Genomic DNA, 15,866 nt, shown 5'->3' on the forward strand with positions numbered 1-15,866 from the left:
ACACGACTTTTCAACTGGTTACGTGGAGATCCCGATGCATTTTGCACCGTTAATTTGATTTCCATTTGACGGTTGTGACTTTCCAAGGTGACTTCACTATTCAACTCAATGATGTGGACGTTTAGATGTGTTTTGGACCATTGATTTGATTTCAACTTTGGTCTTTGCCACCTTTGACCGTGTTCTTAACCATTTCTGCATCTTTCAGTGCTCACTCTGCATCGAATTTAATTCATCTTGTTTCTAGCTTGTTCTCATGATCTGCATATCATATTTTAACCTTGGATCTCATATTCTTTGCTGCCATTTGCTCTGAGTATGCCCAAGATCTCTCCATTCTACCTATATCATGCCTTCAATGAAACACTTGATCAAAGCATTAGGGTTTCAGAACTTCCCTCTTATCTAGGAAATGCATATACTTACCCTCCCTTTCCTAATCACCTAATATGAACGAATGCATTAGATTGCTTTTGAGTGCCCACCTAGGTGTACACAAAGGAATAAATGAGAGGACAAGCTCCTTGAGGGTAATCTAGACATAGACATGACATCACATTCACTTAATCCTAATCCTAGAAGTTCAAGAATGGAGGACTGAAAATGTGGCAACAATTAGTGACTAAACCAATCATGTATGTTGCCATGAATGACGACATCTGTATGGTCACCTGACATTCACTTGCAAACACATTCTTAGACTTATTAGTATCTGCAGGTGGGATGCCTCCACTTGTGCAACAACTTGAAATAGGTTCAGTGAAAGCAAAAGAAGATGCTGCTTTTGTGTTACAATTTGTCGTAGTAGAGATATCTGTGTTTGTATCTTAAGTGCAAGAGCTGTTCCTGCCTTCTTTTGTCTTTGTATCTCAAGATGTTTGTACGATCTTTGGATGCTAGACCCGTTAATCTTCCTCCCCTTGGCAAAAGGACTCTTCCTGACAACAAACCACTATATAGTGGATTTGGGATGTTTATACAGGTAAAAAGTGGTCGTATGGTCACTCTCTTGCCTTGCATACAAACCTAATGGTCACCCCCCATAGGGAAATTTTCAGATTAAAACCCAAATACACTTGTTTATTATCAGCTTACCTTATGAATTTCTTCCTTGGTAGCTAGGAAAAATTTCTGATTTTACATGAGCAATCAGATCTACCAAGCTCTTGTTAATAGTTGATGCCTCTATCCTCCCTCCTTTGATCAATTCTCAGCCCTCCTATGGTTGGGCAATTTCTTTTCCATCCTTCAAGCTTTTATTTTCACCACCTTTAACCAAAGTAACAAGAATTGAAATCGGATCGGAATCGGCAAAGGCCAAATCGAATCGTGAATTGGCCATGAATCACCCATGAATCGACTATGAATTGGCAAATTAAAAAAAACACTTTAAATTTAGAGATTTTAACAATTTAAAACTTATTTCATGAACCATTTATTGAATATAACTTAAACACACTATACCATCATCAAATAGAAGTTAAAATACATAAACACGGAACATAAATGATAAATCCATCACATACGTAACGCATCCATCACATAGTAAGTTATGAGAAGTCATATGATCATAATGATTCAAATCATAGAATGTATGTAAGATGAAGATCCATAGGACATCAAATCATAAATATATGTAAGAATTTAAGATGAAGATCCGTGAAACACATGTCTATCAATATTTGTAAACAAAATGAAAAAAACAAGGTTCTAGCTCAAGCCTCATCATCATCCTCAAGCTCGGTCGCAGCCTTAGCCTTAGCCTTTGAGTATCCCCAGTCTGCCTACTAGAACGACATCTAAGGTAGGTCCTAGAGGATTGCTGAGCCATATCCCTTGCATGTAAGATGGGCTCACGAACATCACTACGGCCTGTGTCTATGCCTGTGCGTGTGCATCTACCAGTGCTTGAACATGCTCTAGCTACCTCCTCTGCCATAGCCACAGCTTCAGCCTCTCTATCCACCTAGTCAACCCACTCATGGTCTTCCTCAGTGAAGACTGGATCCACAGCTTTAGTGAGCCACTCTAATTCTGGATCAATCTCCTCCAGAATGATCGAAGGGGAGTGTGCGCCCAAAATCTGTCTAGTCCTAAGATCAAGGTTGTAATGCACAAAGACAAGATCATTCAACCTCTGTACAGTCAACCTATTTCTCCTGTTCGAGTGGATGTGCTCAAACATGTACCAACTTGCTCACATCCAGAAGCGTTGTTTGGCTGACTTAGAATATAAATGACAATTTTTTGAAGTTTTGGGGTTGTGGGCCCAAACATTTGCCACCATCTATCTGAAATAAGGGAAAACAAAAACAATTAGTCTCATTTACAACTTTAAAATTACATAATCAATAATTAAAATGCACAACTTATAAGTCAAACTCTAGATTCATGAATATATTATATATCTTTTACATGGCTGTATTGTTGTCCGAGCATCTATGGCCATCCTGCTAGAGAAAAGTATCCCTTTATTTTTGAACTTGTCGCTCAAAATGGTTGCAACTGCGCTATCGTCGTCACTACTAAACCTCTAGATCATTGTATATAAGCTGGTGATAACCTCCTCATCTGCCTTGAAGTTAGGACAAAAACAAAATGTCGATTCAAAAAGTAAGCTACTGCATGGATGGGTTGGTGGAGCTGATTCTGTCATCTCCTATCAATGATATCCCAAATAGGGGCATACTTCTCTTGCACTCCTGCATACTGGGCTCTAATGGTCTCCTTGGCCCTATCCATGCCCTCATATATGTAGCCCATAGAGGGCTTCTCCCCATCAACAGTTTGTAGGAGAGATACAAGGGGCTCATTGACTTGCATATAATGTAAACAAAAAATTTGAGTCAAAATTTAAATATAAAATTAATATAACTTAAAGTAAAACTAAATGATTAAACAATTAAATATTAAATATTAAATATTAAATACTAAATAGTAAAATAGTAAATGTTAAATTGCAATAAATTTACCTTAAGGATTTCTTTAGCAGGTTTCAAAAAACCACCATCATCAAAGATGCAATTCACCACATCTACCCGTGTAGTGGTTGTAGCATAGGAAGATGAAATCCACTCTCGCCCAACAAACATGCTCCTCAAATTGTTCCTTGATGTCAACAAGGACTGCAGTGTGATGAAATTCGAGGCAAACCTCGTGATGGCTAGACGAGCAAACTCCTTGCCTCTTGTGTACTTCCTCATTGTGCTAAGGACGAATAAATGATTATAAATAAACTTGCATATATTTTTTGCCCTTTCGATACATGATTTGACCGACTCAAGCTTGCCAATTTCCTCCAACATGAGGTCAATGTAGTGTGTTGCACAAGGAGACCAAAATATGGTGGGTTGCCTCTCCATCAAAAGTTTATCTACAACAATTTTAAGTTAATTAGAAATTCAAACATGTTAGAACTTAAGAAACATAGAATTAAAAAAAGTTCAAAATTCAAATAAGTGAATTTTCAAAACTTGACAAGTTAAAAGTTTACCTGCAACAACATAACTTGTTGCATTATCCGTCACCACCTGCACCACATGTTGTTCCCCCACCTTTGCTATGACTTCCTCAATAACCTCACATAAGTATGCGGCATTTTTATATGAGCAGAAGCATCAATGGATTTGAGGAACATGGTATATCCTACAAAACAATAAATCGTAATGGATCATCAACAAATTAGTAATCAATAAATCAAAATTGAAATATTCAATCATGATTCACAATTATGTATGTAGGAGAGTAGAATGATCAATCACTTTCACAGGAAAAAAGAAAATTGAGGAGTGTTCTATTCCTCCTATCTGTTCAACCATCAGTCATTATGCTGTAACCCTTTTTGATCCACTGCTTTCGGTGCTCCTCAAGCTCAACCTTCATATCCTCTACCATTTTATCCAAGAGGTATCCACCCAACTCAGCCTCAGTTGGGGCTGTAAACCCTGTACCACAAATGACAATTGCATCTATCATGTTTTGCCAATAAGCCGCCCTATCGCAAATAGATTATGATTAGAAATTTAGATGTCAAATCATTATGTAAGCTTGTAAAGTGAATCTATGATTAATCAATGAATCATAAAACAAGTAGATATAATTAAAGTTTTACTTTAAGTTTAACCTTAAAGAAAACAAAGAAAAATGAATCAATTACTTGGCTGCAACAAATGGAATGTTGCAAAAGTATCAGAATTTGCAAATCTCTTTTTTGGCAACATCATGAATCTCCTTGTTCAAACCCATACCCTCAAGCATGGGTTGTGAGCCAAGAGTAGTGCATGGCACAAAGTAACAATCCATTCTATTTTTCCGCACTCTAGGCCGCAATACGTTGGAGTTGGACTGAATTTTAGTATAAGATTGACTAGCACTAGCACTCACATGAGCACTAGAACTAGGACAAAAAGGAGGCCTGAAAGAACCCTCTCCAACACAGCCTACAGATGCGGAAGTTGATGCAGATGCAGATGCGGCTATGGGAGCATGGGAGCCAATAGCCCTTAACTCTTCAAATTGCATTTTCTTATTCAATTTCTCTTATTCATATTTTTCTAATGCCACTAGAAAAGTGCATTTTATCTTAGCAGTTTGTATGCAGATGTAGATGCGGCTATGGGAGCATGGGAGCCAATAGCCCTTAACTCTTCAAGTTGCATTTTCTTATTCAATTTCTCTTATTCATATTTTTCTAATGCCACTAGAAAAGTGCATTTTACCTTAGCAGTGTGTTGAGTGGAAATTGTAATATCATGTCCAAGTATAGCAGCAATGTGGTATTTGAATCTATAAATACCACCAAAATTTATTTCTTTACAAAACATATTTTTCGTTTGAAATTTGTTTTTTCTAGGAAACTCTTTGGTATACTTCCAACATTCATTTTTTTAACCCATTACAGACAATGTAAGCAAAGGGCTGCTGCATTAACAAAATTCAAGGAAAACATTAAAGTTTGAAACTAATAAACAAAAGCTACAAAACAAAAAACCCTAGTTTGCAATTTAGTAAAACTAAAAAACATTCAAGATTTGTAAATGAAAACTAAAAAAATTTAACAAAAAATGCATAATACACTAACATGCAAAAAAAGGTTCAACATTTACCTCTTGCAAATGAGTTGAGGAGTGTTGCTATTGACTCCTCAATGCTGCCAATGCAATTTATGGCCGCCTCAAATAGATTTCTGATGTCTTTGGTGCTCTTCCTTTGTGCTGGTTGGAAACCTGTGGTTTTTCTTTTCTCTTCTTTCTCACTTTTCCTCTCTTCTACTCATGCTTAACAATTAGAAGGCCCTTTAGGGTTAAAACAAAGAGGAAAGATCAAAAATAAATTAAAAAAACATATGTTTTATTAAAAAACTAATTCCACTTTATGCCTTGCCATGTGGCCGATTCATGTGATTTTTTCTATGAATCTCATGAATCCGCTGATCTGATTCACAACTCATGAAAAATCGTCCAGGTTGAATCGAATCGCCGAACCAGCGAATTAGGTGATTTAATGGCAATTCTCAGAATTTTGGAAACAATGAATCTATAACCACTTGGTCAATCCTTTGTATTCTTATGTTACTGTAGCATGCTTTTTTAAAGTAGATTTTGGTTGGAGTTTTACCCACACAAGCTATGTGGGATTAAATAAAAACATCACCTTAAGTTTGTGTAAGATGTATTTTAATTAATTTCTCTTGATATATATATAAAATTCACCAAAGGAAAATTAACCAGCTTAGGGATAGCTATTATTTCATTAAGTCCACCCTTTAACCTCCCCAAAGGGGAAATTTGAACTCTAAGGAATATCCATTGGTATTTCTAGTCATCCAAGTGGGGAAATCTGACCCATGTACGGATAAATTCCCACATTTACACTTGGAAAATTTCATCTTCACTTGCCCATGAGTTGGGAAATTCACCCATGTAGGGATAAATCAATCCTATAAAAATATTTATTGCTCATCCTCAAGTGTATCCTAGGGAGCATTGACCATGTCTGAAAAAATTCATGCTCTTGTTGTGATATTCCTTACTTTACGACCCCAAAATTGCTCTTAGCCCAAGGGGAAAATCACTTTGGATTTGGAGTCTTCACCATATTCCCTATCCTTAGTATCTAGATGGGGAAAATCAACTCATGCTTGGATAAGTGGGCCAACACTTAGAATTGTTTATTGAAAATATTTGCTGAATTGGAGAAATTCATGTCATGTTTGGATTTTCATCATTTAAGTGGGGAAATTCATACCATGTTTGAATTTTCACCATTTTAAGTGGGGAAGTTCATGCCATATACGATTTCATCATTCTAAGTGGGGAAATTCATGCCATGTCTGGATTTTGATCATTTTAAGTGGGGAAATTCCTAAATGTCCCAATTTTATGTATTTTTATAAAAGAAAAAATGATCTTCGTTATGACTTTTCACATTTGAAGTATGGAAAATTAATTTTTATAAGGTTTTTCAGGCCCTTATGCATAAAATATGCCTTTATAATGTATTTGACTAGCCAAAATGTTAGCACTTAGGATTTTTCGCTCAACCCACTACAATTCGCTCAACCCACTACAACTCAACCCTTTAAGGGCTTCAATTTTAAAACTCCCACTTTAAATTGCAACTTGGCAACTTGATTGCTTAATCACTACTCAACCCTTTTAAATTCTGAACTGCCAACTAAATTGCCAAAACCTAGCAACTATGAGTGATAAGAGGGCGTCATCATTTACAATGGGGCGATGGTGTGAAAACCTCACGACAATCCAAATTTCTTTGCTCCGTGCCCTCTTCAAATGTGTCAATTACGAGGTTCCACTTGGAGGGTGCTCTCTCCACTTTTGGCAATGATCCTCAGCCATTGATCACTTGGACCAATCTCAACCATTGATCAATCATCTATCTAATCCATAAATGAAAATGTCTCCAAGCCATTTTCACATAAGAACTTGAAATGCAAAGTCATGGTACTTTTTAAAAAAGCAACTGCATACCATCTTTAAATCACAAATACATTGGAGCACAAGTACACACATTTTGTGCGTGCAACAAGGAGTTATGGGTGAGAGACTAGTCTTCTTTCACCTTTTTGTGCAATTCCTTTTCTTACTCAAATGTGCAATTAGATGTAATAAAGGATTTGAATACATGTTTTATCTTCCGCATCTTTATCGTTTCCATAATGGATATATTTTCACACTATTTTTGAACTCTTTTAAAGTTTCACCTTGCAGATTGACAGCAGTGCAGGACATCATTATCGCACTTTTGCAGAAGTTTTCTTGCAAACTGCGATAATGGAAATACTTTGCAAGTTTGTGTCAATCTGTAACCCACTAGAAGTATCTTGATATGGCACCAAGTTTGATGATAAAAATGGCACGACTTCTCATGGAACCAATTCATCGCAGCAGCTTAGGGCCACCTATCAAATGCCTGTTGACAACAACAAAAATGCAGAGAAGCTAACTTGCTTTACCTTCCTAATTTCCAGCACTATATATTATATAGGCAAATGTGAAATTTCAGCTCCTATTTTAGTTTAGCTTTGAATTTTCTAAGTGGCCAGGTTTAATGTGGTATTCTAGCTTTGTACATAGGTCACATTTAGTAGAATGCAATTATTTATTTACACTATTATTTGCAGTTGGTCTCTTTGTTTCTCTTCGCATACTTTTTCCCATACCAAGTTTCCTGATTAAATTTGTTTTTATAAGATATTGACAGCTGTATTCTTTGTATCAATGTTTTTACACATGAATCCTCAAATACGTAGAGAAATGTCAATGAATTGTCTTTATGCGTGATTTTTACTTGTGTTCTATGTTGGCATACTTTATTGACATATTCTAAGTTGTTTTGTGATATTATATGTGTGGGATACTGAGTTAATTGTCTGTATACATGTTATTTACTTGTTTTCTACATGATTTGCATTTGTTAGCATAATTTATTGACAAATTTTATGTTGTTTTGTGATACCATGTGGCATAATTATGTTTATTTAATAAAACCCAAATAAATAGGATTTATGACAGACAAATGAAGAGGGTTGTCCTTTAAAAAGTCAATATGTATTGTAAATATTGTTGTGCATTATATTGTAAACTGAGATATTTCCTCGTCATGCTTTTACGCTTCGAGTCATTCATGATCTGTCTTCCTCATTCTTGGGTGTTGCTTCTTGATCATTGAATGTTGAATTTTAATCTTATGGGAATGATTATTACTTCCTCCTGTTTATCTTACAACTTCCTGTGGCATGGAGAACAAAGTATAATTGATCTAAAAATTTAAGATGCAATTGTGTATTTGATTTTAGTATCAATAAAGCCTTAAATTTTGAAGCTTATATTTGTTTGGATGTTGTTTCTTAGTTCTATATTAAATTTTTAGATGTCTCTTAAGGTATTATAGCTATGATCTATGTATAATCTGGTCCTACTTTTTCTTTTATTTAATGATGATTTAATTTGCTGTAGCTATGTTGTTTCTTGTTGAGTAGGATATTGCAGTTCCCCTCCAGGGCTGCTTATGCTACAGCATTAAGAATGGTAGCTGCTAAAGGGCGCCAGTATTGGCTGCAGGAGGTTTGAATTTCTAAATACATCATAACTCAAGTTGTCATTGTTCCACTGTTATCCTTTGGTATCATGCAATATATGTTAGAACAGAGTTTAAAATTTCCTCTGCATGTCAGGCAGATCGCTTTCTGTGGAGTAATGCACTTTCTTTTGAAGGAAAAGCTGTGAGTATTAAGCTATTTTCTATGCTTCCCACACCAATAGTAAATTGTAATCCTTATGAATAATTTAAAACTGTTTTAGCTCTGCAATGCTTCTGATTCTCTGATTTGCACTGGATGCTTCTATGGATGTTATGGATGTCAATGTTAGTACTGGTGTGGACTCTAATTGACTATTATCTGTATCTCAATTACTGAAATGCTTGAAGATTCATATTGATTACAATGGTCAGGCAAAACATTTTTAAGCAATTATTGAAGGCCACATTTACCTTTTTGTTGAGGGAGTTTGTTAGGAAATAACTATGAGAGTAGTTACTGCTAAATGATGTATCTTTGAACCACTTGTTTTCACAAGTATTCTTTTAAATCTGCTTTTGTTAGTTCTATTTAGTATTTCTACATTTTGTAATAGGTGTTGAAGTTTAGTCATGCTTTGATACAAGATCAGTGTTAATGTATCAAAAGTGAGTCCCCCAATTGTTTTGTTTCCAACTGTTGAACCTTATGGTGTACCATTGTGTGAGAATAAAAAAAATTTAATGGAAATATTACCTGAATCCAACTGACAAATAATTGCATAAAAATCTGATTTAAAGGCATCTCTAAAATCATCTTCAGCAACACAGCCTATTCCCACAGGCAGTGGTTAAATGCAATGTGTTAGCCTGTACTTAATGCATATAAATTAAACCCAGAAATACTACAGCAGTTATTGAAATGATAATTGTTTGATATTCAGTTATTACAAAGGAGACGAAAGCTCCTTATATAGAGATTACTATTAAGTAACATGGATCGTTTTTTCAAATGTACTTATATTGCCATTGTTATTGATGATTTTCCAAATGCAGATTTCAGGACTCATAAATATGAGAAGAGACATGTCTCTATGGTTAAACATCATTAGTTAACATATTAATATAATTGTTATATAAATAACCATATATGTAACTCATCTTAAGCATATATGTAATATTAATATGTTAACCATATATGTAATACATACATACATACATACATACATATATATAAGATATTTATCTTAAAAATAATTTACCATCAACAAGGTATCTCATGATAAAATCAATCCGATAGAAGCTACAATCTTAACACTCCCTCTTAGCTAGGGAGGATTCGTAGAACACATTATGCTCTTAAGAATATGAAGAGATATCATTTTAGTATGATATTCAATTCACTATGAGGCTAAATTTCTCACCTTTCGTAACACACAATTGAAGCAATTTCCATAACTATAAAACACCACCTTAAGTGTGGTCTATAGTAGTAACTATCGTGTCTGGCAAGATCCGGCCCAAAGAACCATAACAAGTTGGTTATCATGGTGTCTGGCGAAATCCGGCCCAAAGAACCATGATAACAGGTCTACCATTTATAAGATCACCACCTTACAATGGTTACCTTCTGTTTGTTTGTTATCATGATTTCCAGCACGCTAGGACAATAATTTAATGAAGTCTGTCATGATAACAGGTCTACCATTTATAAAATTGTCATCTTATAATGGTTACCTTCTGTTCATATATGTCAATTAAAGATCGTCACCTTTCATTACATATAGTAACCACCATGAACCTAGTTTGAGGGTGGTACAAAGGCTTTCACTTTAATTTTTTGTCACAGAGAAGAATGCATTACAAGGAGTTTCACTTAGAACTTCTCATAAAGAAGATATCACTCACAAAGGATTGCATCTCAAAATTCTCCCTCTGAACAATGATCTTGGGAAGTTAGGTCCTCTAGTTACTTCCTCATAAGCTATCTTCAGCCAAGGATGTCTGTCAAACTTACTTTGAATCTGATATCAATATTTTGATTTTCTAGTGATAAGTCAATACTTTCTCAAGACCTATCAAAATCATGCAATCATACACATGTATTTCTAGACTCCCTCTGAGTATTAATCTTCTAAGCTCTCGCGTTGCCTTAGAAGAAGTGTCACACTCCCTCTAAATGTAGAAGAATCTCATAATCTCAATCATCAAAAATGTTTGTTTCAAGAACCTCACTTTATCCATCTTGATCATCAGGGTCTTTGGAGCTATTGTCATTAGATTGAGTCTGCACAATATTTGGTAGCATATGTAAAGTACCAACTTGCTTTTCCTACAAGGTCATCCCCTTTAAAGATGATTCAAGTGGGAATAGAACATTGTTTATTAGTTCCCCCCCACAATGTGAAATTCCTCCTCTTATGTTGTCAAACAATTCTGCATCATATTCAAATATGGAAAACTTCTTTCTATTCTTCTTTGCAAAGAATAATCTTATCTAATGAACCACTAACTTCCTAATGCACCATTCTTCTCTTCCCAATGCTATCCTTCATAGTGCGAGTCCTTTATATGCATGTTAGACTCTGATTTGTAGTTTCTTCTAGCATCACAATGCAAATTATAGTTGGCATTTGATATGAAATTTACATCACTTTACCCTCCTGGGAACCCCCAAATAAATGAGTGTTGCAATTTCAAAGATTCCCTTGTTACTCCTTAAATTATCTAATGACTCTTGTCAACAATAATTATGTTGGACGTGTCAAACAGTTTTACTAGACTCCCTCTTAACATCAATCTCCCTCTTTTTCTTGCAATAATATTCTCGAAGGAAAATATCAAGGTACATAGCTCTTATTAAAAATAAAAACCACTTATAACTATTATTCAATAATTTATGAAATGTCTCATAATGGCTCATAAAAAATTATTCTATTATGACTTGCATTATCAATACTACTATATATTTATTCATACAATTATATATCATCCCACATTATATTCAATTTTGATATAAATAAATATAATGATGAATAGAAATTAAAAATATATCCATACCCGAGTTTTACATTTCTATACTCCCACGTATCCTAGAAGGCCTCTTTATATTAAGTCTGCTGCAATTGACCTTCTTCGTTGGTATCCACAAGGAGAGATTATATGAGATAGAACCATTGTTAATAAACCATTTTCCATGTTTATGACACCCAAGTTTATATTGCATTATAACTGAAATTCATCTTGACTTCCGGTCATTATGTGACATGCCAATAATATTCGGCGTTCATTATGCATCATGCCAATTATGCACTGGGTCAAACTTGTGGGATTCACATATTTTTTTTTTTCAAATTTTCTTTGTCTTTCCCTTTGGTGGGACCTCCTTGCTTCTGTGGCATATAGGGTGGCTTGCCAAAAATGTTCCTTTTAACTTCCTTGTTAATCATTTCTCATTTCGGTTTTAATACTCTGATCGGCTAGTGGTGGGATCACTTCACCTAGAGTGGAGAGTCATTTCTGTATCTCTACTGATTATCTATTTAGTAACATTGGTGATAACTCTTATCTATGCCTACGATATGGAGTATTAATTCATAGTTAGTAAACAATATGTACTGTTTATAATGTGTCTTTTTGGTATGCGCCTTATTTGCTTTAGAAGCGTAAATAGTACAAATGTATATATCAAAATTATGTCTCATCACGTCTCTCTGTTCAGAGATCACTACAACCTCTAATTAGATGTCGATTCTTGTCCAAACTCTGACATGGTAAGACAAATCCTTCAAGTGCGGTTTTCCTTCAACGATGTTATTTTCATCTCTTTGAAGGGTTTTCTTTAGTGGTTGTTCTCCTAGTTAGTGATGATATGATGCCATGTAGGGTGAAATATGAAGTCTCCTTATTGTTAGTTATATTATCTTTAAGGCGTTGGTACCGAAAATGTTCATCATGTATGATCGCTATAGATTAGATCACCCTCTTTGTAGAATTACCCCTATCACCAAGGTCTACCCGTCGATGATGTGGACCCTTTCTTACTGATATTGACTTGGCCACTCAACCGATATATCGTAGCATTACAACATTTATGGGATCGATTGAGTTCATGTATGAAGTATACAACATCGACATGATTTAGTGATCAGATCTATTCCTTTCACATTTACGAATAATATTTTGACTGACTTTATAATTACTATACAGTCACATCTTTTGTCATATGGGTTGAATATGATGACATTTTAAATTCTTATATTCCCCTTCTCAATTCTCCATTTACAGTATAGCTCTGATACCATGTTAAGGAACATGGATCGTTTTCTGCAAATATACTTATATTGCCATTGTTATTGATGATTTTCCAAATGCAGATTTGAGGACTCATAAATATGAGAGGAGACATGTCTCATGAAGAGACATGTATCTATGGTTAAACATCACTAGTTAAAATATCAATATAATTGTAATATAAATAACCATATATGTAACTCATCTTAAGCATATATGTAATATTAATATGTTAACCATATATGTAATATATTATTATATAATAATATATTATATATTATTATATAATAATATTATATATTATTATATAATAATATATAATGTATAATATTATATGACATATATAATATATATTATATATAAGATATTTATCTTAAAGATAATTTACCATCAACAAGGTATCTCATGATAAAATCAATCCGATAGTAGCTACAACCTTAACAATTACAACAGAGTTTCTAAGACAAATAGTTGACCGAGAAGAAACATTCTAAATAAGAACTAACTACAAAATAGAAAGATCTCAATGAATTTACCATTATAGAAACATTACATAATTATTTTAACACCTCTCTTAATGGTCATTCAACTAACTACCCCACAAGAAATTTGACATTGTTTGCAAGTCATTTGACCATGAATACGTAGAAGGCTGTTCCCTTCTCTTCAGAACACCCTGTGACATGACCCTCAACTAAGACGCCCCTTGTTCTACAAAACTTTTGGATATGACCAAGATTGCTACAATCCGTTGAATCTAGTGTAACAAAGCCGTCCCTCCCTTTGTCTAGAGACACAAAGATAGCTTAAAAAGCTTCACAATTCTAAAAGAACATGATTTTTCCAAAAAATGTCAAATGAAGTACCACCCATGATTTGGTAAAAAAATTGGTATTTTTTTTGCACAAGTACATCGTTCACCCTAGAAACCTTAGGTGTGACCCAAAACAAGCTGGAAGAAACTATAATTTTATCCAAAAATCATGAAGAAGAGCACCATGGTTTTATGGAAAAATTGACAAAAACTGTCGTTTTGTAGAAAAATCAGGAAAAAACCCACGGGCACCCAAATCTGGGGAAAACACATGATTTTTGTATGGAAAAAGTGCACAAAAAAAAACTCATCATGATTTTTTTTGGAAAAAATTCATAAAAGCTAGAATTAGAAGACCACAAATTTTAGGATAAAGTCATTCTAAATTTTGCATATTTTTTGAGATAAATTGGGAAAGGTTGATATAATTATGTGATATTTCTATAATGGTCATTTAGTTAAGATCTTTATTTTTTGTAGTTAGTTCTTATTTAGAATGTTTCTTTTTGGTCTTCCATTCTTCTTGTTGGTTTTCTCAGACCATGATATTTGGTATGTGTTTTCCAAATGCAACAAAAACTCATTTATATTGATTATAAGCCAAGAATAGACATGTCCCTTCATGGGACATGTCTATTCGTCAATCAAATAATTAATATAATAATAGATTTAATCATTTATATGTATGTTATATTAATTTCTCATATTTATATCTCAATTATATCTCATATAATTATGTATATGTTTATTTGACAAAAGCTATCAAATATCAACACTTCCTCTTAGCTAGGGAGGATAAACACACGTATTAACTCAAAGTAATATCAAGATAGCAAGATCAAGGATATTTTTGATCAGAAGATATCCATTATTTTGATATCACATTTGATATCAATAGTATTGGTCTCCTAGAATATCAACATATGATATTCACCAAATATTCAAAAGGTTTTGATATCTCATTTGATATCAAGAGTATTCGTCTCCTAGAATATCAATGATATTTAGCAAGGACTCAAAATAAGGTTTGATATCACATCTGATATCAAGAGTATTGGCCTTTCAGAATATCAATGATATTCACCAAATACTAAAATTAAGGTTTGATATCGCATCTGATATCAAGAGTATTGGCCTCCCAAAATATCAATGATATTCACCAAATACTCTTTGAGTAATGGCCTTCTAGAATGTTGAGATGCAAGACATTCACCATGTACTCAATTTGCTTGATCTTATAATACAAGTTATTGTAAGATTGTCACCTTACAGTAACTTATACAAATACAAGTGACATCATTTGGAAGTTGTCACTTCCTCATGATGTACATAGGGGGGTAGGCACATTAGAATCATAGTCACACATATGGACTTTTGAACTCCCTTTCAAGATCAATCATTTGAGCTCCTCAACCAAAGTTACCTTTGATCAATTGTCATACTCGCTCTGAATCTAATATAATCAAGATCTTCAAAGATCAACTGGAACATATCCTCTATTTGCTTCTTCAGACAGATGTGTAGACTTCGTAATTTGATATCAATCTCCATTTTCCTGCAGCAAAATTCTCGGAGGAAAAGATCAAGGCACATAGCTCTTATAGTATGTATTGAAAAATAAAAAAGTAAGAGCATGACTACTATAATACTCAAGGATAGTGTAATATTATTCCTTTAGAATAACATAATTACTCTATTCAAGATGACATTTTTATTCATTATTCATAACAAAAATATCAGAGACTTCAATAATACTTGTTTAATATATTGATTCTTACTTTAAGTTGTAGAACCTGGCTTTCAGATAAAAATTATGCTAATATTTTAAACTAATAACTGAAAACAACATAAATTATATATATATATATATATATATATTTTTTTTTTTTTCATACCTTATAAGATTGGGCATCCACTGACCCCTTTGTTCTTTACATTATAAATGCCAAAACACTCTACGACATACCATGCATTTTGAATTTACCATAGGTTTGTATTTTATACGCGTGGTCAAACATATTGGCATCCGCTCCATATTTCCCTTGGTAAGACAATTGGTTTTGGTTTGAAAGGTGTGTGGTCCTGATGAGGATGTCTCTAATAAGACCTGCTAAATTTCGATCAAGTATAGCATTGGGTTGAGAAGGCCCAAGTTGTGGACAGGTCATGGCTGCAGGTGAATGACTTAAGATGTCATGGCCTCCTACGTCATGAAGTGTGT

General features: G+C 34.0%; 1 protein-coding gene across 1 annotated transcript in view; it reads left to right on the top strand.

Annotated features, from left to right (window-relative positions):
- Positions 1 to 15,866, top strand: part of LOC149554485 (Ribosomal protein S24e family protein) — a 135,847-nt gene that overhangs the window by 60,385 nt on the left and 59,596 nt on the right. The window contains exons 3-4 of the mRNA XM_089828538.1: positions 8,501 to 8,585; positions 8,696 to 8,743. Coding sequence (XP_089684664.1) covers positions 8,501 to 8,585; positions 8,696 to 8,743 — 133 coding nt within the window. The remainder of the gene's footprint in view (positions 1 to 8,500; positions 8,586 to 8,695; positions 8,744 to 15,866) is intronic.

This window comes from Cupressus sempervirens, chromosome 5, assembly GCF_028749045.1.
Source record: "Cupressus sempervirens isolate cs-2001-9-10 chromosome 5, ASM2874904v1, whole genome shotgun sequence".
NCBI lineage: Eukaryota > Viridiplantae > Streptophyta > Pinopsida > Cupressales > Cupressaceae > Cupressus > Cupressus sempervirens.